The sequence below is a fragment of the Brachionichthys hirsutus genome, chromosome 7, assembly GCF_040956055.1.
Source record: "Brachionichthys hirsutus isolate HB-005 chromosome 7, CSIRO-AGI_Bhir_v1, whole genome shotgun sequence".
Taxonomy (NCBI): domain Eukaryota; kingdom Metazoa; phylum Chordata; class Actinopteri; order Lophiiformes; family Brachionichthyidae; genus Brachionichthys; species Brachionichthys hirsutus.
In genome coordinates, this window is record NC_090903.1 from 6,742,782 (window position 1) to 6,766,678 (window position 23,897).

Consider the following 23,897-nt stretch of genomic DNA (forward strand, 5'->3'; position numbering starts at 1 on the left):
TGCATTTCCTGACTATTACATTGATTTGACATTTAAACTTATGAATATCAGTTTGCAGTACATTGTTTTTCTTGTTTTAGAGAAACTACTGTGGCAGTGGTGGGGAAAAACATGGGTGGCAAGAAACATCCGTCCATCCATCCTTTTTCTTGTAGCTGAGACAACCCTATAGTCTCGTTTACAGCCGCTTATCTGCCTTGCGGGTCACGGGTGGTGCTGGAGCCTATCCCAGCTGACTACGGGTGAGAGGCGGGGTACGCCTCAGACGCAATGCCAGCGCATCGCGGGGCCACACACACGCACAACAGACAACCGCACACACTCACACCTACGGACAATCTGAAGTGATCAATTCACCTAAATCACATGTTTTTTTGGAGGTGGGAGGAAATCGGAGAATCCGGAGAAAACCCACGCAAACACGGAGAAAAATACAAACATCCGCAAAGAAAGTCGATACCTTTTTGCTGTGAGGAGACAGCGCTAACCACTACGCCACTATGCTGCCCATGGCAAGAAACATAAAAAACTTTAATGCATCTGCATCACCAGCTTTTAGTATATGCACATAAAAATGCTGCACCGGGCTTATAGCCAATAGTTCATAAGTGTCTGTAATAGCATGTGTGCACGGGACCTTATGTAGTGGCCACAGGCATGAAAAGGAGGGAACGTGGACCAGGTCGTGCCAGGCCTCTTGCATGCAAGTGTAATAAAATGCTTCCATTAGCAGAAGCATCCAGGTGTAACAGTCACATATAGGCTGGATATCCAAGCAGAGGGGAAGCGCTGGAGCTTCGTTATAGCTAGAGAAAATCCAAGCCCACTCTACCAAGCATTAATCCATGCGGCGGCTCAATAGACTCTTTATACCTATATCTGTATGTGTGCATCTGGGCGTGTATTTGTGAGTGTGCATATGAGATAGGATTGAATAAGATATGTTGCATTCTGCTGAGGGGAGGCCTGCACATGCATGTGCTCATATTTCCATTTTTAGCTATCGGGCGTTCTCTAATGTGATGTAATCACTTTACCATTGTAATGCAAATTGGATTTAATTTTCTCTATTCAGCTGCTGCATGTTGATTCTTCCTCACTTCATCTTGGAGGGGAGAAATTGACGGAAAGTGATTCCTTGTTTGCTGCCTCTCATTCAGTCCATAACAACCAGATTTTATTTGTAGCGGGAGTAAATTTGTTTAATTAAAAACAATAATTCACTACTGGCCATTATGTGTTGCTAATTAAGCTGAGTTGACAGAGCAAGGTGTACGTATGTGGTCAAAGTGGTAGTTACGGCAGATGGATTGCTTTCTAGTCATTACTCTGAGTGAATGTGGACGACATGTTAGATTATGTTTATTTGTGCCTCGTAAAATAAACTGTTTATAGGTTAAGAGATAAAGAGAAATGTCACGCAGAAAAAGTAGAGAAACACCGACCGAGTGTCCGGACTTTTACAGATTCACCCACAGCGCAAGTAGAAGCTCCGCGGTCGCATTTCACATTTAAGATGGCTGGGAAACATGTCATCTAACAGCTCATTCTCTCACATTTTCCTGCTCCCTTACCCATCGACAAGAAGCTGGAAGTGCAATTTTGTAAATCTGCCCAACAGATCAAAGTGCTACCATGTTCTAATGGCTGACACCCACCCACCAGCCTCTCCTGTGGAAGAGCACCATCAGCAGAGCGCATCAATGACAAGCCAAGACAGCCTGATTAATCTAATAATTCCAGAGAGCGATAAAGACGGATACTGGAGACAGAGAAGGAACAAAACAAAGAAAGTTGCAACGCTGTGACATCGTATATTCCAGTGGAGAAAGTGAAAAGGAGACGAGCTGAAGAAAAGGACTGTGTTCTATGTCTTTGTTGTGACTCTTACACATTTCTGCCTTTGAAATGAAGAAGCTTGTCTGTAAGATGGCTCCTTTACTGCAGCACCATCGCCTGAACCGTCTCTCGCTTTGACAAAGTCCTCAGTCTGCTTGACAGGATGATAATAACTATCAAACAAGTTCCATAAATATGTGAAATAAAGATCAGAATACAAGCAAAAAAAAAAAAAAGGGAGGCTGCTGACAATACTCTTCTGGAAAACGAAGACATTTGTGATGAAGGCTGTGGGAATTCAAAAGGAAGTCAAATATGATAAAATAAAATGGTGTGCTGAGACTGACAGTCTAATGAGTCACTAAGATTGAGATGGCACCTGAGTGAAAAGTTTGTTCTAACACAATGAACGAGATGGGTGACGAAGGTTCCAGCATCTTCTTCACTTGAGGGGATATCACTTGTGCAAAGGCTTCAGGCAATAAACATGTAAATAGTTAGACTGCATAAGCGCCTTCACAATATCACAAATTGAATGTGGACATATATAAATAACTACTTCACAAACATGTACATATTGCATAGATCATTCTCCCTTTGGTCATCCCTATATTAATAAATACAGGAAAGATAATTAGATATTATACGTGTTTATGCAGTTTGCATCACCATAATAATTTTTCTATTTTGTGTCGAATGCCACCTATTATACCGGTGGATTTTGTGACAATTTGAACAATGCCGTTGTTTAGGAAATAACTTATTTGTTTCTTCTGAGTCTGAGAAAGACCGATTACATAATTAGAGATTTGGGAGTACCCTCATAATGAACACAGAGGGAGAGCACCCAGGAGAAGATGCATGATTTGTCTTCTGGTCAGTGTTGCAAAGTTTTCACATGTCATGACAAACTTACTCACAAGTCTGCTTGTTTGTCCTGGAGTTCCACATCATTGTTTCCTGTATAATAATTGCATCACTTCTCACTCAAAACCAGCATGATTGGAACCATGACAAAGCCAGTTTTTTGCTGCCACAGAGTTCCTGGCAGTCCAAACACACCATTTGGTATTTATTACAGTTTTCAGTAGAAGCACCTGGTATGTAATAGGAATGAACCGACTCCCCCCTGGCTAAAATGAACACAATCGACAAACTGTAGAATAAGGCCTAGTAGAGCTGATGCAGCAAAATCCTTCCTTCATTTACGCCAGATTTAACAAGTCTGGCAGCTTCTCATTTGTCACTTTATTTATACAGAAAGCAACACAAACCTGTGTTAGAAAACACAAGTATAACTGAGTGTTGCATTAAAGCCTGATTTGACTGAACCGGGAGGAACAATGGCTGAAAGTGCACAGTAGGCTTTGGTTTTGAATTATGCCCTGTCCCTTTCAAGGCAGGAGTCTTGGTCGCTGTATTAAAAGGTCCCTCTACCTGACAAAATGCCGAGTGACTGTTGGCTTTTCAGTTTGCCTATGACAATGTCTGTCTCCATTCGGTGCTCTTAAATTGGCTCCAGAACACAATTGGAAAAGGTTCTTTTATTATACAACTCCCATAACTCCCCCTCTAATCAAAGCTGGGCCATCTTTTACCTGGGAGATGACGTTTCCAGGTCTGCTGATCTCTTACTGCTGTTCTGTGAGTTGTGGGAGAGTATTGTTAACCACCACAGCATCAACACAATCTCACTGTCTAGGGTGAGCACAACTCCCAGCCACGGTGAAGCAGTTCATCAGATCCCTGCTCACCCAGAACACACACAGGAGGAGACACAAAGACATGCACAATGTCTATCTAACTCATTTACGCTATCTCGCTCCTTTGCTCCACCATTCCTACACACACAAAACAAAAAAAGTCACAGATCTGACAAAGTCAGACAACAGAGACACAGAAGATGAACAACAGAAATTGGCCAAAAGAAGCGTGCCTGTCAGCTCTGCCTCAGCGTCATCAAAGGTACGAGGAGTCCATGAGGTTCTGCTGCCAATCTGGCAACACTTTCAGTCCCCAAACTCAGAACTGGAGCCTTTTCAAAGACTAAAGTCTGCTGCACACGTAGCTACTGTCTTCATTAATTTTGTCTCCAGACACAACTCACGGTTGCAGTCGGGCCTTGGTTTTAGTGCACCATGATGCACACAGTGTTCAGGCACATTTTGCTCTCTCGCACATTTTGTCAGCCAGCCCCGGCGACATTGTTGGTGCTAATGAGGACATGATTGTGCTCGCTGTGTGTAGGTTGGCAGACTCACACTGGTCCCAGTTTGGGTTTAATTAGATCTACATTATTAGACTGTCTGTCCATATTGGCCCCGTCACCTACCTTTTAGATTCAGGCATCTCCGTGATTACTCAAGATCTTTGTTCTAGCTGCGCTATAACCGAAGCGCCTCATCCACATCATTGATTTTTTTTTTAAACACCTCACCCATCTAAAGTGAAATATTATTTATTCACCAGATGAATCTTGTAATGCTTGTGATGTTTTTATTGTTTTCATTTCTCACTCCCACACTATTAATTTCCTGAGGCGGCTGGGATAAGAAAACCTTTCCTCCATCATGATCACATCATGTCCAGCTCCTTGACCTTTGTGCTTTGCTGTAAATGTCAACGTTCTTTATGAGGACTGTGATGGGTTTATTGAACAATTCGCACTCACTAACACACACACACACATGCGCATACATATTGATGTCCACAAGATCTATCCTCCATAGCCAACTATAACTCTGATTTCTATATGTCTACTGAAAATTCATGGTCATCAGCGCTGGCAGGCAGCATGAGTGGATTCTCACCATTTTCCAGAACCAATACATATAAATCAAGATTTCATGGTGCTGAAATCATTTCCTGGAAAAGCCTTAGCCTTAGCTTTGCTAGGCTATGACGAAGGTCCATTCCGTAGCTGCAGTCATTTATCTAATATTTACGAAATTACGTGTCACTGGAAAGGCGAACATGGGATAATAAAAAAACACTGGTTGGTAAAATGAAGTAAGAACCATATTGTACATCTGTCCTTACTCTAGCCTCAACTACTTTTTCCCCTAACTTCATCGTATGACTCATTAGCTTTATCCCACTATAATTTCCACGACTCTGTATGTATCGCTTCTTGAAAATAGACCAACAGGATGTCATATAATGCGAGTTAATGTAACGTTTGTATAAGCTTCAAACTGATCTGAGTTCAGGCCGTTCCTGACTCGGCACTCTTTCAGAATCACAGTTTATAACAGAGGGACTGATCGGGTCATGGAGGCAAACACTGCTGCCATAATGATAAATGTCGTGCATTATGCCTGACTGGATTGCTGTGTCCACGCTGGCCTGCAACTCCTCCTAGCAGAGCACAGAGCTCAGTGAGAAAAGGAAGCATGTATAATGTGCTGCTCCTGTACAATTCTTTTTAAATGTTCATGACTCTTCGTGTTTACTGTTGTGTGTCTTGTTTGAGTAAAGACCAATGATAAAAGGCATTTGCCCCCACATCAACAAAACCTCTTATTCGCCATGCCAGCCTCCTGGATAAACTCGGATCTTGCATTTCTGCTAGGTTATCTCCTCAACAGAAGAAAGTCACACAAACTGAATAACTTCCGCACATGCTTATACATAATAGCGTTGTATATCTAAGTCCGAGAACTACAGAGGAAGTGGTTCTGACGATCCAGGCCAACATCCTGTCACCAGTTCTCATAATGCTAAGAAAACAGAAACAGAATACGGTATACTGGTAGAACAGACAGGAGCTCATGTGCGTGTGCATGCACCCCACATGTCCTTAATCCCACCACTTTAGTCATTTCCTTTTCATCCACACCGCCCCCTTGTGCAAACACCAGACTTTTTTCCCAATTAAATGCTTGGATCCTTTCACAGTCCGTATGTTTTATCTTCTCAGTTTTATCCTTTCTCTTTCCTCCAACTGCTCACCTGTCTTTCCCTCCTTCATTGTCTTTGGGTTTTGGGGGAGAGGGTAATAAAAGACGAACACATTGCGAGATCCCTGGTCCACGATGTAATTTTGTTCTCTCACACCCTCCTTTTTGTCTTTTATTATTTACTTGTGGTGGCAGACCTTATCTGGGAGATGGGTGTGAGACAAGCCCCCCTGTGCTTCTTTGTTGTAAGATAATATGGCAGACTGATAAACCCTGGTGGGTGAGTACTCCACTGTTCAGCCGCCACTCCGCCTTTCCATTTTATTTGGTTCCACCTTTGACAGTGTTAATCCTCCTACTTAGATTCATGCAACTACGTGCTACACACACAAGAATACTTGTATATTTTACAAGATTTAAAAACGTGCTTGCCAACTACAGTATCTACCAAACTGATCATTGAGACTGCTGAAACTGACATAAAAAAACTAGAAAAGCAATCGGCAAGTGCAAAAAACAAACAAAAAAATAAAATAAAAGCATAAAAATATCATGTATATATTGAAAAATATATACCTCCATCCATCCACCAATTTAAAAATCCTCAGAAGTTTAATTATGTAGCTGTTAAGATAATGACATCAAAGTCAGCAAATTAGCTTCCTAAAATCAAACATTAGCCAACTCTGGTGTCCGCTAAAGTCTGGATTGCTGGCTCCAGGTGCCACATTGATGATAACAAAATGGCGCCCACCTTTGGTGAAAAGAATAATGAAGGGCCCTCTGACATCACTGCAATCTGATGTACATTTGGAATGGGAATTTGACATTAAAAAACATTAATTATTGAACTGCAAAGTGATCATTTGTATTTGATGGCATCTTCTTCTTCTTTTTGCATTGAATCCTACTGGGATGTTTGCTGAAATTGCCTGGATATGGTACAACGCCCCCTCGAAAAAACCCCATATCCACTGGGCTTGACAGCCCTTCACTTTTTGCACCTCTCTTAATTTAGACAGTTATTATTCAAAGTGTTGGCAAACTACGGTAATCTTCAGATGTACATTTTATAATTTGGATGTTTTAGCATAATATTTAATTAAACATTGCGGAGTCAGATTTTGATGTCTTCAAATGTCAAGCTCAGGTTCAATCCAGCAGAGACAAAGAATTCCCACAACCATTTCTTTTTACATCTTTTACAGCGGCTCCTCGTCAGACACAAGGCTATTTCACAGAATGCATTTGTGATATAAAGACTTAAAGAGAAGCAGATACTTCAAGCATAAGTGATTTATTAGGCCAAGTGAAGGGAGGATAAAAGAGAAGAAAATGAATTAGGCTTCCATGCACTTATAATTTGTCATGGTGCTTGCTTCGCCCATCTGGCAAAATCAAACCAAACCATCATTCATACCAACTACTCAGAAGACCCAAAGATTGAGCCATGAAGTTGAAAACCTTGTCTGGGATGCAACCTTCACTGCAATACAAAGTAAACTCAGCCCTCTCTCTCTAACACCTCTCTTCTCTTCTGTCATAATGTGGCTGCATAGATGATAAACTGAGCAGAATGAGGACACTGGTCCATGGGTGCTCTTCTCACCTCATGCGCTCACCTGAGGGATGAAAGAGGACAAAGGAAGAACATGTTCCTGCCTGTTTGATCACACTGCATGGATGAGGTGCTCTGCACATGCAGGCTGCTGACACGTCACGGACTTTCTGCTCTTGCACCAGTTCACTGCACATCTCTTATTACAGCAGAGGGAGAAAAATAGTTTGCAGCACATAAGACACACACACACACACACGCTGGTAGGTTGATGAGGCTGTGGAATTAGTAATCTATGACCAGAGGCTCTGTCATGTAACCCTCTGAGCTGAGACAACAAACTAGCCAACTAACTAGACAGTCTGCCTTAACGGCAATAACAAAGATAAAAAAACAAGAACTTTGCAACATTTAACTCAAATGTTAAGGCTGCTCGTTGTATAATTGGAGTTAAAAACTGTGTTGCACAGATGGACCTGAGCAATATTGACTGGACGCTATGAAGGATATAAGGAGGGTCATCATAAACGTGGTGTTTCTGCTGACATGTATAAAAGTGCACTACCTCACCAACCCGACTCTAGAGTGGTTTCAGTTGTGCAGATTTACCTTTGCCAACACAATATGTATGTAGCATCCTGCTGTTCATTGAATGCTTTATGAAGCGGAGTGCAGCAATACAGCATAATTTCCTTTTCCTGGCACGTATAGATGGCAATAAACCAGTGTTAGATAAATAGAACAAAAGAGAGGTTGAATCTTTTTTTTCTTCTTTCAAATTATAATAATTACCTGCGCTAGGCCACCAATGGTGTGGAATAGTTCACCCACTGTTGCACGGACCAAAATGTTTCTACAGTAGCACATAATTAAAAACAGCATGCATATACAATGTGTCCATTATATTTAAACAGGCTTCTATTGCAAGCACATGGGACTGCAGATGAGAGCAATACAGGAAGGAGGTGATTAAGTTGACCAGAACAAGATGAGCCATCTATTTAATATTTCATGCAGCCCCACACAAAGCACTGTGGAAGCCATCAACAACAGGGCACAAACTACTAGTATGGAATAATTAGCTCGGAGCGGAGGCACCCTGGAATATTGTTCTTGTTCAGGGATCTGTATTTCAGTAGTTGTGTAAGTAATTTCAGACTAGGACTGGTCTATGCTGTCTTTGCTGTGTGCAGTGTCATAATGACGACTCTTAGTGAAAGTCTGCAATGCAATAAGAAGTTGTAAGATACAGGAGTAAGGCAGGCTAAAAAGCTTTCACATGGAGAGTTGTGGAGCTAACGTCATGCTGACTATCCTTCTTTCATGGGTGTAGGTGGCAGCATTTTGGCAATCTCTACATTAATGAACACACACATGAAGTGATGACTAGAGTCCAGGTGGATGAGCAGAGTAGCATTCGGACCCTTGAGGGTCTAATACTAACATCCCCCAGCACCAAATATGACCCCTACATTTTTACTGCCAATGAAGTTCTAACATGGGCAATTTTTACTGCCCACTCCCAAAGACATTACATTAACAAAATACATGTCAAGACATACCTTCATTGTAAGTCGAAATAAAATTGGGTGCTTCCTGAAGAATACTCAGGAAGATAATGCTAGAACTACTCATCCATCCATCCTTCAATTTTCCTGTAGACAAGACAATCGCGATCGTTCCCACTACAGCCGCTTATCCGCCTTTTGCGGGTCACAGGTCAGCTGGAGCCTATCTCAGCTGGCTATGGGGGGGAAAGAAGGGATACACAGAGGATGAGACGCCGGCTCATCGTGGGGCCACACAAAAGACAAACACACACGCTCACAATCTCACCGACGGACAATTTGGTGTGACCAATTCACCGAAGCTGCGTGTTTTTGGAGGATGGAGCTGAAGCACCGGGATAGAACCCACTCAGACACGGGGAGAACACAAACTCCACACACAGAAAGCAATCAAGTTGTTACTGCCAGGCAATGTCACTACCCACATGAATCTGTAAAATGAAATAATTAACACTGATTTCTTGACATTTTGAAATATTTCATAATTATTTCATTCATGTATTCATTCTTGCATACAGTATCCTGTACATTTCTTGAAATCTGATATGAAAATGTATTTTTTTATAGATATATTACATTCCTACATAGAGATTATAAAGAATATGTGCTCCATGTGTGTGAGTTAGGGGACACTGTGCTATTTGCAATGGAGTGAGATGGATGGAGACTATTTTTATCTCACCCTGAAGGCTGGGGCAGCTGTGTCAAAAGTCAACTATGGTGGCTCCATGCTCCACACGCATACTCACTCTCCTTCATTCATGCCAACCCATCCATAAACATCTTGACAAGTGAATGGATATCTTAAATTAAAACCTCATAATTTTAACAAACGGTATAGGAAGTAAAACCGACTGCCTTAGCGTAGCAATGCTAATCCTTTACCCAAGGGGCAAAGCTGAACTAATCCACACTCAAGTCATCCCTCAAATTGTAATAACAAATACATTTTTTTGTCTCAATTGACTCCAACAGTGCGGTGGCACAGTGATAGCACGGTTGCCTTGCAGCAAGAAGGGTTCATACCCTACGTGGACCTCTACTTTTGCTTGTTCTACCCGTGTATGTGCGGGTTCGCTCTGAATTCTCTGGCAATATAGCTGAACTGATGACTCAAAATTGCCCATGGGATGAATGAATGGGTGATTGGATGTTTGACTCTTATACGGCCATACAACAACTGGGCAACTTGTCCAGTGTGTACACCACCTCCTGCCGAATGTCCTGTAGGAGAGGCTGAAACCCCCCTTGACCAGAAACAGTTGAAGAGGACACGAATGAATGAATGAATGGATGGAGGGGTCAGTATCATTTCAGCTTGATGGCTACCAACCAGCTAATTCTAGCGTCTTAAACATTTTCAGCCGTGATTAAGACAACTCGGGATCCTATTTTAAACAACAAATACATCAAAACAACTTTCATCTTTCTCATGTCTGAAGTGATGAACGTGAATAAGAGATTTTATGTTGGAGACATTTACTGTTAAGCAAGACACCACTGTTTGAGTCCACTTTAAACCAAACGGAAGAGTGACTCATTTTAACAATGGACAACAGACAGTCAGTAGAATTTAGACATTTTGGGGGTGAAACCAGGTACTCTGAGGCAGAACGTGATATTTCATGCCCTAAACAAGTGTTCTGTACTTTAATGTAGTTCTACTATTACCATAACTTTACCAGCAGGTAAAACTGAAAGCTTAAATAGGAAGAAAATAAATGTCCAACCAAATCCATTGTTTGCAGATAGAGTGCAACTATTCATTTTGGTGACTGGATTGCACCGTGACACTTGGACCGCCATTCCAATACTACACTTTGAATGTTACCTAAGCAACAGTTAATAAATTAATGCAGAGAAAAAGAGGGTTTCCAGCAGTGAAGTAAAAAAAGAAAGTTAAGCATGACAATGAAACTCACCAAATGAAAAACCTTCAAAAGCATTTCGGTCATAGCTGTGATCATTTCTTTTTTTATTAGCACCCATGCAGTGGATGACGGATATTAAATTTTAGCAGCATCTTTTTCATCTGTAGTTGTATAGTACTGCTGTCCAGTATTTTAAGAACATTATCCATCAGTTGCTCTGAAGGCCTGCTAACAACTGACTGATGTGCATTGACCAATAATGCAACAGGGAAGCTGTAAGCCAGTGAATCCTGGGGGTATTGCATGCAAGGCTAGTCGATCAGTATGTGCAGAGCATGCATGGGAGGTAATTACTGGGCCTGAGATCTTTCCAGGAGTAGTAGGCGAGAATAAGATTTCTTCCCTGGGTGGTATTTTTAATAAGAGTACAGGGAATAGCGTGACTCTGGTTCGCTCCTGAGACCTGCAGCACCTCTCCCCGGTAACAATGTCACATGTAGCATCAAATCACATTTTTAAGGATTCACTTAATGAAGCATTCAACTGTGGGTAATTGTAACACCAACATAAGAGTGAACTGCAAAAAGACATAAAAACATTACATTTTCTTACATGGAATCGGAAACAGTGGGCCTGGTGGTCTCGCTTCTCACACCATTTTACATGATTAATAGGGAAGAGAGTCACAGTTGAAACTACAATTAAAGGTGTCTTCCATCAGAAGAAGAATGCCTTTCCTGGTAGTCAGCTCAAGGAGGGCCAAGGGGAGCAATGCACCACCAGAGAAGTCATTATTTCTCCACCATCTCCTCTGCGCTACGGAATACATTAACTTCACAATGACACTCTTAGCCAGAGCACCATCATTGCTTGCATGTTTTTTTAAAGGATGCATGCAATTAGAAGGAGGGGAAGAAGAAAGTACTTGGAATAGTCCCAAACCCCCAAAGAGAGACTGAGTACCAACACAAAACAAGCTTAGTGGACCCCAAAGGGCCTCTGCCATAGGCTGAGGAGAGTGTCTGACAGTCACTGTCACTGCTGCTCATCCACAACAAAAAGAGAAGAAAATAACTGCAAAATCTCAATTTCACAGACACCTTGGTCAGAAAAAAACAAATTACACCCATCTATGGAAGATCAAATGCATTAATGGCAGAAATATACTTCAATATTACATGGTAAAAAAACTCTACACTGCACAGTAAAACACATTAGCATGTGCAACAAAGAAGATATTGGAAACCAACATTCTTCTTTTCAATGGATCGCTGTGAAGGTCGAGGATCATTCCATACATAATTCCCATGTTTTGCATGAAGTCACTTTTAATATTTGCCTGGAGTTGACATTCAGTCAGTTATATATAGAATATAGACACATTACCAGGGCACACTTTCATATGCAGACAATTGCTACGTCAACATGCGACACTTCTACAAGTAGCCTTAGGAATATGCTTCACCTTTGAAAAAGATTGTCAAGAAACATCATAATTGGAGAAGCTGCAGAGGCATTATTATGAATCTAGTCCTCCTTCCATGTGTGCTACAGTAATGAGCGTGAGGAAAGTGATTGTCATACATTTGGTGGTTCACTGACTTCATAGTCATTGTCTTTATCGGCAATAGAAAAGGGAGGATCAAAATTCCTTTGAGGTGCATTTATAATATAGTCACCACATTTTACTTAGTAAAATTCCCTTATGAGAGTATGAGCTGAGATGGCCGTCCTTCAAGCCCCACTGGGTTTCCTGTCATCGTGATATGGGAGCAGGAGATTAGGGGGGTGAGGGATGTAGAATGGAGAAGGAGGGGGGTAAATACTGAAATCTGGTCTAATCCTATACAGCAGAGGATACACTCCCCCTCCAAAGACATTTCTGCTCACAGCTGAAGTCAATGAATGAGGGGTGTACTGCTAGAAATCGGCTTTATAATATAACATTTGGAAAATCGGCACTTCTAAATTTTATAATAATCAACATATTTAACAGTCTGCCATATCTAGCTCATGGTTATGGAAGTTTAGATGTGGAAACGGAATCATTTGGCTAAAGATAGTGAAGCTTTTTTTGTCAGTACAATGATCTGATAAGTGGGGGAACAGAATCATCAAATATATTTATTTCACTTTACAATGTGCAACAAATAGGGGGAGTTGCTATCACAACATTCCCGTTTTATTATATATTTTTGATTTATTTGCTTAAATTCTTCCATTTGACGGCAGCAAAATAGGTTAGAAAATTTCCCAATGAAACATTGCAATTAATTTTGCTTTGTTGAAGGTCATCAAACACAGCAACAGTTTTGCCGACTTCCATTTCATACTTGCCACATTTTTTTACTGAATCCTACAATGTGTTGCCATGGCTACAAATCTTCTATATTTGCTGACACGTTGCAGGACTGTGGCTGGGGCCTATATCTCAGCAGACCATGGGTTTGACCTGGGGTACATCTTGCACAGGACTGACTCATTTAAAGGGGACATATGAAAAAATCACTTTCCCCATGTTTCTACACGACTATTTTGGTGATTTCAGGTCATTAACAACAAAAAACTGCAAAATTAAACCATCCAGTCAATCCTGCGTAGTTCTGTAATCAAGTATTGAAACATGTTTGACAGCACTTTTCCCCGTTGTGACGTCACAATGGGGGGACATGCACAAGATATGTGTGCACTCTCCCCGTATCTGTACGCCGCACGTCAATGCTCTACCTGTGGCTCGTGCATGAGTCGAAGAATAGAGTGGATAAAGTTCATTTTTGGTGGTAATGTTCTGGCTAAAAATTCCACAAATGTTTTAGTGTGTGCTAAAAAAGTCACCTCACCAGTTGCGCACGTGCCCACTATGAACTTCGTTTTGGTTTCATTTTCAGAGGCGTTTCTGACAGAGTTGTTTGAGACAAAAAGGAGGTACGCTGTCCTGCAGCATATGTTTGCTAATTGGACCAAGGACTGTCACAGATATTTCATATGAGTGTTTGGGAACTGCGTTAACTTGTGGAAAAAGGGTGTACTATTCTACCATTAGACTAAAACAATTTTTTGCAAGGTGCAATTTCAACATGAACCATTTATTTAAGAATACACTGTCCGTTTGTGTAATTTGTGTACTTGTGTAAAATGTGTGTAAAAGTCCCCGATTATGCTTCTCCTGTGTTTCTTTAGAGTGCTTTTTTTCAAATGCTTTTCTCACTTTCTGAGGAAATGCAGCATTCAAAAAATACAAATCCTCAGATTAATGTGATGAGATTTGAAAAAAAAAAAATACATCCGAGGAAGTATTCAGAGTCCCTGCTGATGTAGAAGAGATTCACAATCCACTGCTCCTGCTATCAGAAGATGCCTTAACATTTTCTCCCCGTTAAATGTCAATGTAACACTTCATGTCACACCAACAAGGCTATGCATGTTGTAGGCGGCATGTTCTCTCTGATGTGAAACTCTGACGTCTGTGTTGCTCGGATGTCTCACCTCTGACACCATTCACTCGTCTACAGTGAATCTAAAAGCTTCATATGGGCTGAGCGTTCTTAGAGATGCTTCCACTAAGGTTTGACCAGCATCATTTATTTGCAGAAATCTGAAGCACATATTGTGTTCACTTGAATTACTCTTCGACTACAAGTAGGTGGAGAAAAAACAACCCATACGGGATAACTACATGGGTGTCTCACGAGGACAGCATCATGGCTAATATGTGTCCTCAGAACAGGTGTACAAGCACTTACTGTATGTATGAATCTCGACGTGTGGCCAGCTGGGAATGAAAACCAATTTTCTGCATTTGTGCTGGTCTGTAGCTTTTCTCTCTCTTTGAAAGTTTTCTGGGGTACAGTCTGATTCATTTTGCCCTCAAATTAGCCTTCAATATACCAAAAAAAGATATGTGAAACAACCTAAACTGCCGTAGTAAGATGAAGATTTTGAAATGCAGATAATGCATTTGGTGTATGGTACATGATCTTGATGGATTCTTGACTTACAATGTGGAGCTTCAAGAAGTCTCCAAGACCTGAGGAGCTGTCCACCTTCACCAGGACAGCATCCTTCAGGTGCGTGCTGAAGCCGATGGCCAGCCGGTCTGCCCGCGTGCTGGGACGGTCATTTGGCGGCCATGTGTAAGTGACCAGTCCACCATCTCGGCCAAATATGTATGTTGTTCCCGCTGAAGGAAATAAAAAGAGAGCAAACAGATGGTGTTAATCATATAATTCACTTCACAGTCTACAGGAATGAACCTCTGTCGACACAAAAAATCTTATTAACACAGCAAAGCCAGCAGACTTTGTGCTTGCACGGTCAATCTGTAGCATTTTATCGTGGATGTCTTTGTAAAAAACTGGATGACACATCACTCAGCAGCTTCCAGAAAATTAGAACGGAAGGGCGAGCATATCTGCAGTCGGGTCTCCAGGATAAGTTAAACCGGCTTGTCTCTCGCGCTCCTCAGACTCACTCAGCCCGCAGCATTATTGACTAACTGGTCCAATTATGTCCTTCTTATAACCTCCAAACAGGCAATTTCCTGTCTCACTGCCTTACCTCCCGGTGTTTAGCAGCCCTATGAAAGGTTTGAAGATGACCTGCTAGGCAGACGAGTGCTTCTAATTATCTAGCTATTCAGTGTAAAAGAGTCACTTGTTATTCTGCCAGTGATCTGTTCAAACTGATGAATACAATCAAGACGTGATTAATTATGAAGTGTTTTTTTAATTAGGTGAGAGAGAATCGCATATTTTGATCGTTTGGCATTTATCCAGCGGTGCAATGTTCCAGAATTGTCCTAAACAAACGAGCGCATATTTACTCCAGTAAAAACCTTCAACGGCAATAGCACCTCAATTCACGCTTGCCAGGACAATGAATTTTTTTTTGGTGTAATAAACCAATGTGTGTGTGATTGGGAAATAAATTCTGGCGTGAAACTTCAAAAATTAATGCCGCTGTCATATTAGCATAAAAACAGCTATCTTTATGAGAAATTAGACAGGCAGCTCTGCTAGTGTTATGTATGAATGTGTAAGTGTGTGTGTGTGCGTGGGTGTGTGAGGGCGAGAAGGAGAAACAGCGAGATCATGTTAGTGAAAGACGCAAAGTGTTAATATTCGTAGGGGCAGGGAGTTAAACAGCCTTTGCTCGAATATATTATAAATCATTCTGACTGTAATTCCAATATTCTCTTGTGAACCAGTTGACAGGGATATAAAATTATTGATATCTGTTGCCATTAGTTATATATTTCTGTTGCTTTCCTCCCTCTGGCGTTTCATGACGGCACAATGATCAGTGTGTCACTCTCTCTCGCTCGCTCGCTCCTTTTCCAATTTCACTCCCTCATTGGAGTCAATGCACACTGTCAACCATTAGCTAAAAATAATTGCATCATGAATTAAAAATAATATGTTTAACAAATGAAGTCAAGATGAAAAGACCGATCTACGGTGGGATTTATTGTTTTCACAAAGCTTAGCTCGCATTTGTAAAATGTAATGAAATAATAACACGAGTGTTCTTGTTTTCCTGATGGATAAAGCCCCGTGAAGCCTGATGACTTCTAAAGAAAGAGTCATTATGTGTAATATATTTGCGAGACAGAAATAACTTCTTTTTTATGAGGTCTGGCAGCTACAGCCGGAACCCCTTCTTGTTACACTAATGCAGATTTGATGTTGGCCCCGTCACAGAGCGACCCCCGGTTTGTGCAGCTTGCCATGGACGGTTCGCACTGTCTCCGGATCTTCCCCCCTCAAGCCACCAAACACTCACTCCATGCTGCAGCTTATTATAATTTAGCTCTTTCGAACCGTGTCAGTATTGCAATGCACTGGCCCTTAAGCTTTCATTCCCCCTCTATCTATTCACATGACTTGACACCCACTTTATCCCAATGACAGCCTATTTATTGTTGGTAACATCCTCTCCAAAAACACCATGATATGAAGGGCGCTCATGTCAGTGGAGATCTCTGTGCAGATCTTGCTTGTAACACCCTGAAGCCAAATGGACCAATAACAATATTATCTTACAACAATTTGCAGAAGGTCTTGTAAACTAACTGCTTTGTGACATAGACAGTAGATGGTTCCAAAACACAGCAAGACATAGCCCATATTAAGGTTGTCGATATGTGGCAAAGCAGCCAGAAATCCACATGATGTAAAAGTGGTGGGAGAAGAAAAACTGTAAGGGGCTGCGAGAGATTAAGATATCAGTACATGGAGATACTTGGCTGATGCAAACCTACACTGTTGTGCAGTGGTATGAAATCAGCAGACACGTGCTTGCACAGCTCTATTGGAGGCAGTAATTATGCACTCGCTCCGTATTTGTTATTTGCATGTTCTCTTGGGACACCTGGATCTGTTGTAGCCATTAGATAAAGTAGTGTCCTGGAAATACTTGCCTGATTGTTGTCTCTTCAGTTTGACAAGAGTTTGCGTTTATTCCCTGTTCACCCACTGTCTCATAAAAAAACAAATAAAAGGACAAGACGGCGGTAGGTAATGAGGGGGGGGGGGGTTGAGAAACAAAGTGCTTAGAGGTGTAGCGCTACAAAATACAGCCCCCTGTGAAACGGGGTGCAATTAAGATTTTGTAGCTTCACATATCCCCACGTGTACTCCCATCTTGTACATTCATATGCGTGTCTCCAACGAGGTCAGGCAGCCTGAATCGAGAGGAGGCATCGGTGCATGTTACAGACAATCAGGCCTTCAGGATGAACTGGGACCACAAGCCTCCCTTTTAAGGGATAATGGATTAATCTGCCATCATATTGGACTACATTGAGAGCTGGCTGCTCCGTGCTGTGTCACTTAGCATTAAAGAAGACAAACATTGGCAGATCAATGCTGTACTTTCATTAAAAATGCAGCCATTATTCCAGGAGTTCACCCACATTGGGACAAAGATGTGTGTGGGATAGTAGACAAACACAGCCTTTGTGTAAGAGCCCTCCTGGCAAGACTGCTCTCTGCAGAAGAGCTTGTAGTAAAACCACTCTCTATTCTGACCACCGTATGTTAAACTGTAGTCCCATTTAAAAAAAGAAAAAGAAATCACTGTCAGAAAAGCAAACTGCCCTGGCGCTGTGCCTTAGTGCAGCGTTTGAGTTGGTAAGGATGCACCAACCAGGCAGGGTTTTGGGCTGTGGTGCTCGAAGACTGTCTTTCCTCTGACCTCCAGCATCAGCATCGTAACGAGCCTCATATTACCACCTCTGCCGGGAAAACTGTGGATGAATCCAATCATAATTACATAGTTGTGATAGAAATATGAAAAGGGGAGATGACATTATGGATTTTCTCCGCTTCAGCACCCAACACTTGTGTTGCTATTTGCTGCCAAGGATTCCTGTAATGGCTGCTGCGTAAAAATAGATGACCCAAGATGAGGCACATAGTACGGAGTCGTAGTGTTTACATCCCGGCAAATCTCTTCACAGAAATATAACCTATTTTCTTAATCGCCACTTGATTATTGTTGTTATCTCATACTCTCTAGCTGTACAACTTTACGATAGCAATGAGCTGATTGGGAGTGATGTGTGGAAGATCCATGCAATAGTTTACCTTGTGACTGAGAGAAACAAATGGGTTGAACATTTACATAAACTGTTGCATTTTCTTCACCCACTGAGCATTTAAAAAGATAAAACTATGTTAAGAATATCATTTAGGTTTATATTTGGTCTGTGCCCTCCCCTGGGAGGCGCATAATTAAAGGAAGCTTAATGAGGTCTATTAGATTACCATTTCAGTTTCCAGAGAAATCATTACAACGATTTATGAGGACAGTATTATCTGATCAAACACCGTCGGTATCTGTTAAAGGAGCTTTCCACTGAATTCTCCTGACGATTTACTACCATGAAGGAAACATGCTCGTCAACAGAATCCCTTTTTTCTTTCTTTCTATGTTCTGCCTTTCTTATTACATGTTAAATGTCGGGGCAAATAAATGGTCAGGCAATTGTGGAGATAAGTTGGTAACTGGAGCACGAGATTTGAATCCCAGGCATTCCTTTTTGTGCTTTTTCAGCATGTTCTTTCTTACTCAAAGCTGTAAATGAGAGATAGCTGTGTTGGGGCACCAACTCAGTCCAATAAAAATCACATCTCATAAAAAATAAAAAAACACCCTATAAATGATATAATGATAATGAATATTTCTCAAAAAACTGATCAACTGACATGATCTACCAATAATCAAAGGAGAATGATAGAAATTAAAATGTTATTTTATATTAAATTATTTAAAACAATTCTGTCAATTAATTATACATTATAAATTATACTACATTGACTTTAATTTTGCTGAAATCTTTCATGTAAAGTACATAATTAATTACAAGTTTATATGGTGTGCAAGTACAAGTTTTAAATGGTATTCAGCTTTAGTAATTTTTTAAGTAAAGTTAACTTATTAAAATGTGAGCTACAATTTTCCCTTTAATCTTACAATTATTTCAGTAGGTTGAAACTCAAGAGCCACTTCACCTGTAAACGATGAAAGGGAATCTGTAGCTTTATATAAATACATTACAATGAAAAAACACTGTTCAGATGAATCATGTTACAGTTTAAATATTTTGGTAAAGGAAATAATATTAATTACATAGAATATGATTGAATATCTGTACTATACTGTAGTGGAATATATATATATATATAAAATAGCTGATTTGTCAGTTAATTGGTGAATTTTGAGGGTCTAGCTTTTTGTCAATCATTCTAATTTTGATAATTCAACAAATTGTATTGCATCCTGTCCTGTTCCTCTTAGAAATCAAACTTGTTTCAGTTAAATGGGCCATCTTGCCATGGTGTCACACTTTAGCTGATGTAACCCAAGCCTTTGACATGCGAGGTAATTAATTGCCTGTCACCTCTGACTGGCAGCCTCTATAAGGCGGGATAATTCAGTACAGCGAACAGCAGCTCAGATAACATGAGATAATGAGTTGAGAACAGTTGTTCTTCCAGTTGTTTGAAGTCAGAAGTTAGAGTGCAGCCTCTGGTTGACAAAGGAATCAGCTGGACAATGAAAAATGGACAACAGCGAGACATAGTGAATACAATGAAATCCCAAGAGTCTCTACACCCTCGCTCCCCAGCTATACTCTATATCTGTTTAATGTCCGATCGTAGTACAGTTAGATCCTCTCAACACTTTAAAACCTGGCTCTCAAAGCCTTACTCCTGGAAAAGAGCCATTCTCTATCTTCGGTGGTGTATGAGGAGTCCTGTGGGAGCCTAAAAAGGCTTTGGCTTGCTGACTTGTCTTAATCCTCTCTCACCACAAACGGCTGCCTACACCTTATAATGGACAGGCAGTTCGACCCGAACCAGCAGCATGCATGGGAAATGGTTTTGTGACGGGTTGAAGCTGGAACAATCCTGTTCAAGAGACTTCTGAAGTGAAAGCACCACAAGCCTAATGTGGTGATCTAAATTATACATGCAGGGTCATGATTCCCTGAACAAGAGGAGCAGGGAGCGGCAAGCGAGCAGTTTTGCCAGCTTGTCCCTACCCGCTGCAGCTCTCTGATGAAACGAACCCTCGATATAAAACACCTTTTCAATTTTAAGTGATAAATCCTCGCTTCGGTCTTTCTCAGAAGGCTGAGCTATTCTCATCGCAGTCAGCAGAACGTAGAAGAGACAAAGAATGGCTGCTGACTTTGTGGTGGATTAATAACTCTGGGCATATTGGCATACAGCCACGGTCAATATGAACTTTCACAGTTCATTGCCCATAGACTACATGGTTCTATCTGCTGTTTGCCCTGCTATATTATAAACGCAAAAACATGTCAGCTTTAAGCTCCTTCTAATGAAGACAATCCCAAAGCATTTCTGCAGAGGATAGCTGACGGCATCCAACCTGGCTTCCGAAGCCACAAAGTATTAATCCCCCACCCCGACCCCCTTTCTCCGTGCCTTGCTGATTTAATGTAATTAAATTAAATAGAGACTAAAAGAGGGCCATTGATGCCTGCCTGCATCAGTGACTACCATCCTTATTGCACAGCTTCAAAATCATAATGAACGTAATAAATGTGAGGAGAGTGAAATGAAACTTGGGAGCTCTTAAGTCAAACCTTAAGGCAAGGCAAGTCCAGTACAAAATGACCACAGCAGCAATGAAGAGCAGTAAGAGATTTTGATCGATATGGGGTTGACTAGAAATTTGTTTCATGTTGTTTTACTGTGGAGAGCAATATCCAAAGCCAATTTCACAGACGAACAGCCTTTCCTGTATATTTAAATAATACCATAACTTTTAAAATACATGCTTTAAAGACCAGCTTAAAAACAGTCTTGGCTGTATTTTTCTTCCCATCTGGATGCTGTGATGTACATGTGTGCAGTCACATGACTGTTAAGTACGGTTACATGTGTGAACAGGTGATTTCTCTAAGATCAGTCTTAAAATGTCATGAATTAACTGGTCAAATATGTACTGTTGTATATTTTTTTGGGTGGTCCAGGAGAGACACGGAATCATTCATGCTTTTGTAAATCATCTCAATGACAATAAAATTGGTAAGCCTAGCAAATCTACAGTGATCAATAGCTACAATAAACACTAAAGTGTGCTATAAAGAATTTAATCACTTTAGCTGAACTTTGGAGCTGGACTGTGGACTCTGATCGGTGAAGAACTGCAAGAAAGAGATCGCTTTGCAGCAACTCAACAAGAAAACACCGTTTGGGGAATCATAAAGAGAATGAACCAAAGAAAAGTAACTTTGGAACATACTTTGGAAGAACTTTGATTTAGCTAAGATTGCTGCACAAAAAACAACAACATAAATGTAGCAAACAAATATTGTTTGCTATTTTCTTCAGTACAGTCAGCAAAAGTTACTCTTCTGACAAACATCCGGAACGTCAGATAGACCTCGGACAGAAATTATCAGCCATCCTCCCTCTTCATGGTGGGCCACCATCAATTCACGGTTGAGGTAAAGTTCTGCCTCCTGGGTTGGCAACATTATGCCATGAATGTTCAGTCGACCAATGTCACTCACACCCTCCTGCCCCCTCCTCCAACATTCTCCCTTCCCTTAAGCCCTAAGTGATACATGAGTCCCCTGCCTTGTGGAGCAGAATGGCACATCCAGGCAGAGCTGACAAGACCCAGTGTCTTAATGGAGCCCTTTGTTACCCCGACCAGCTGCGTATCTGCCTCCCCAGCCAACAGCCATGGCTCTGATAGAGGTGTCTCACAGTATCGACAGCTTCTAATTTACTCTCTCATCATCACTTGCCTCGTTTGCTCCTCGCGCACAACGCTCCCTTTCTCCCAGCTCGGGTCAGCCATTTTGTTTACCAGCAATTTGTTGATTATATTTTTCGGGATCCGCTGTTTAATTTTCATGCCAGCCAAAACACGTATCAGTTAGACTCATATCAAATCAGGCATCGGTCGACTCTCTGCTTTTTCATTCCCAGTTTAAAGCCTCTTTGACTGATTGCGTGCCAAAATACATCGGTGCATTATCTAGCTTCAGTGTGTATGTGCAGCTACCAAACAGTCCGTGGAAGCTGTTGTCTTCTCTATTAGGGAGCCAACAGATGTGGAGTATGACTGCAGTTCTAATTACATAAAAAAAGACAAGTGTGTGAGATAATTGCACAGTGGAAGTGAGGCGGAAAACAGAGTCCAGGGCCAGAACTCAGATCTCAGACTCGAGACAACTTGGGCTGCCCATCACCGCACGCAGCCCAGCTTCATCAGCCAAACTACTCTCACAAAGAAGATGCTTTAAGATCAAACAGAGCGGTGGTGCTTTGCTAAGAATAGTCAACATTGGAAATATCCATTATATATAAATTACGTCATATACCTCTCATATATGACTTGTATAAATGATACAAAAATGGACTAATAAAATATTAGAACAAAAAAAAAACCTCCTTGCATGGCTAAAAATGCACTTTGTCATACAAACAAAAAAAAGCCTTTTATCCATGCTGATGTGTCTAATTTCCAAGTCATTCCTGCATGACATCGCTTCATTCTTTTCTGTTTACTCCTTTTGGTATGCAGTACCCAGGAGACGGCAAGAATGCCTTGGCTTTAATTGCAGGATTAAACATCTGCTTTGCCTATTACTGAGTAGCCTCACTTTGTAAGTAAGCCTCTACTAAACAGTGAGATATTATTTAATTAGCTGCAGTTTTCGTAGAACTGACAGACTAAAACGAAGCTGTAGACTGTTGAAAGAAAAAAAAAACATCCAAAAATAAATGTGCATATGCTGATGCGCCGAGGTGTATGAGAGGGAGTTTTGTCATGCAGCATGACTGTTTTACACTTTATGTACAGCTCTGCCTCCTCCTTATCAATAAGCAAAGGAAGACATCTTTAAAAACACCGTCCTCCATCCTACACTGATGCCACGTATATAACGGAAACAAATAAGAAATGTGTGTGGGCATGTTGTGTTTCTACACTATGTTTCGAACTGTGTGCTAATATTAGCTTGCACTTAGGTGTTAGGCAAGCATATTTTTTATCAGCTCTTGCCAGCAGGCTTCAGGCACCAAGATGGAAGGAGCAATGAGGAAGGTGAAATCCCACGCAATCCTATTAGAGTGGATTAAGGGGCAACTTTCTTTCTGTTGCCACTCTGCTGCAGGTGAGCAATTGCAAATAGTAAGAGAAGGAAAAAAAAAAAAACCTTATGACTTCTATTTATTATTGAGGCCTCTTATTGTTACAATACAGAGCAGCCATTCATTTTTAAAGCCTTCCTTTCTTTACAAACGTATTTGAGGCTATCATTAAGCCAGCATGCATGAGCATAAATAAAATTGTTAGAAAATGATTGGTTGGTGTAGAATAATTGTCACGCTGTCAATCACGGCACCCACGTACAAGGGCTCAAGTTGTGTTTCTCTTCCAAAGGAGCCGTGAAATTCAAGCAGAGGCTCGTTATTAATTGGATGATCAATGCCAATCTTGCATTGTTGTCGCTTGTGAGCTGCCTGTCCCAGAAACCCATCGGTGACCTCCCTTGCTGCTGAGGTTATCAGTTTTTAAAGGCTGAAAGATTCTGCACTCCATCTAAACTTCTCTTTACTGACTTTTCCCAGAGACCGTTATCCCATCATTATTAGCAATGTACTGCTGGAAC

At 41.1% G+C, this 23,897-nt stretch overlaps 1 protein-coding gene across 4 annotated transcripts in view; it reads right to left on the reverse strand.

Moving 5' to 3' along the window:
* The window catches only part of LOC137895858 (neurexin-1a-like), a 200,125-nt gene that overhangs the window by 52,877 nt on the left and 123,351 nt on the right, over positions 1–23,897 (reverse strand). For all 4 annotated transcript variants that reach the window (XM_068741384.1, XM_068741383.1, XM_068741382.1 and 1 more), the window contains one exon: positions 14,734–14,915. In XM_068741384.1, the coding sequence (XP_068597485.1) occupies positions 14,734–14,915 (182 nt within the window). The remainder of the gene's footprint in view (positions 1–14,733; positions 14,916–23,897) is intronic.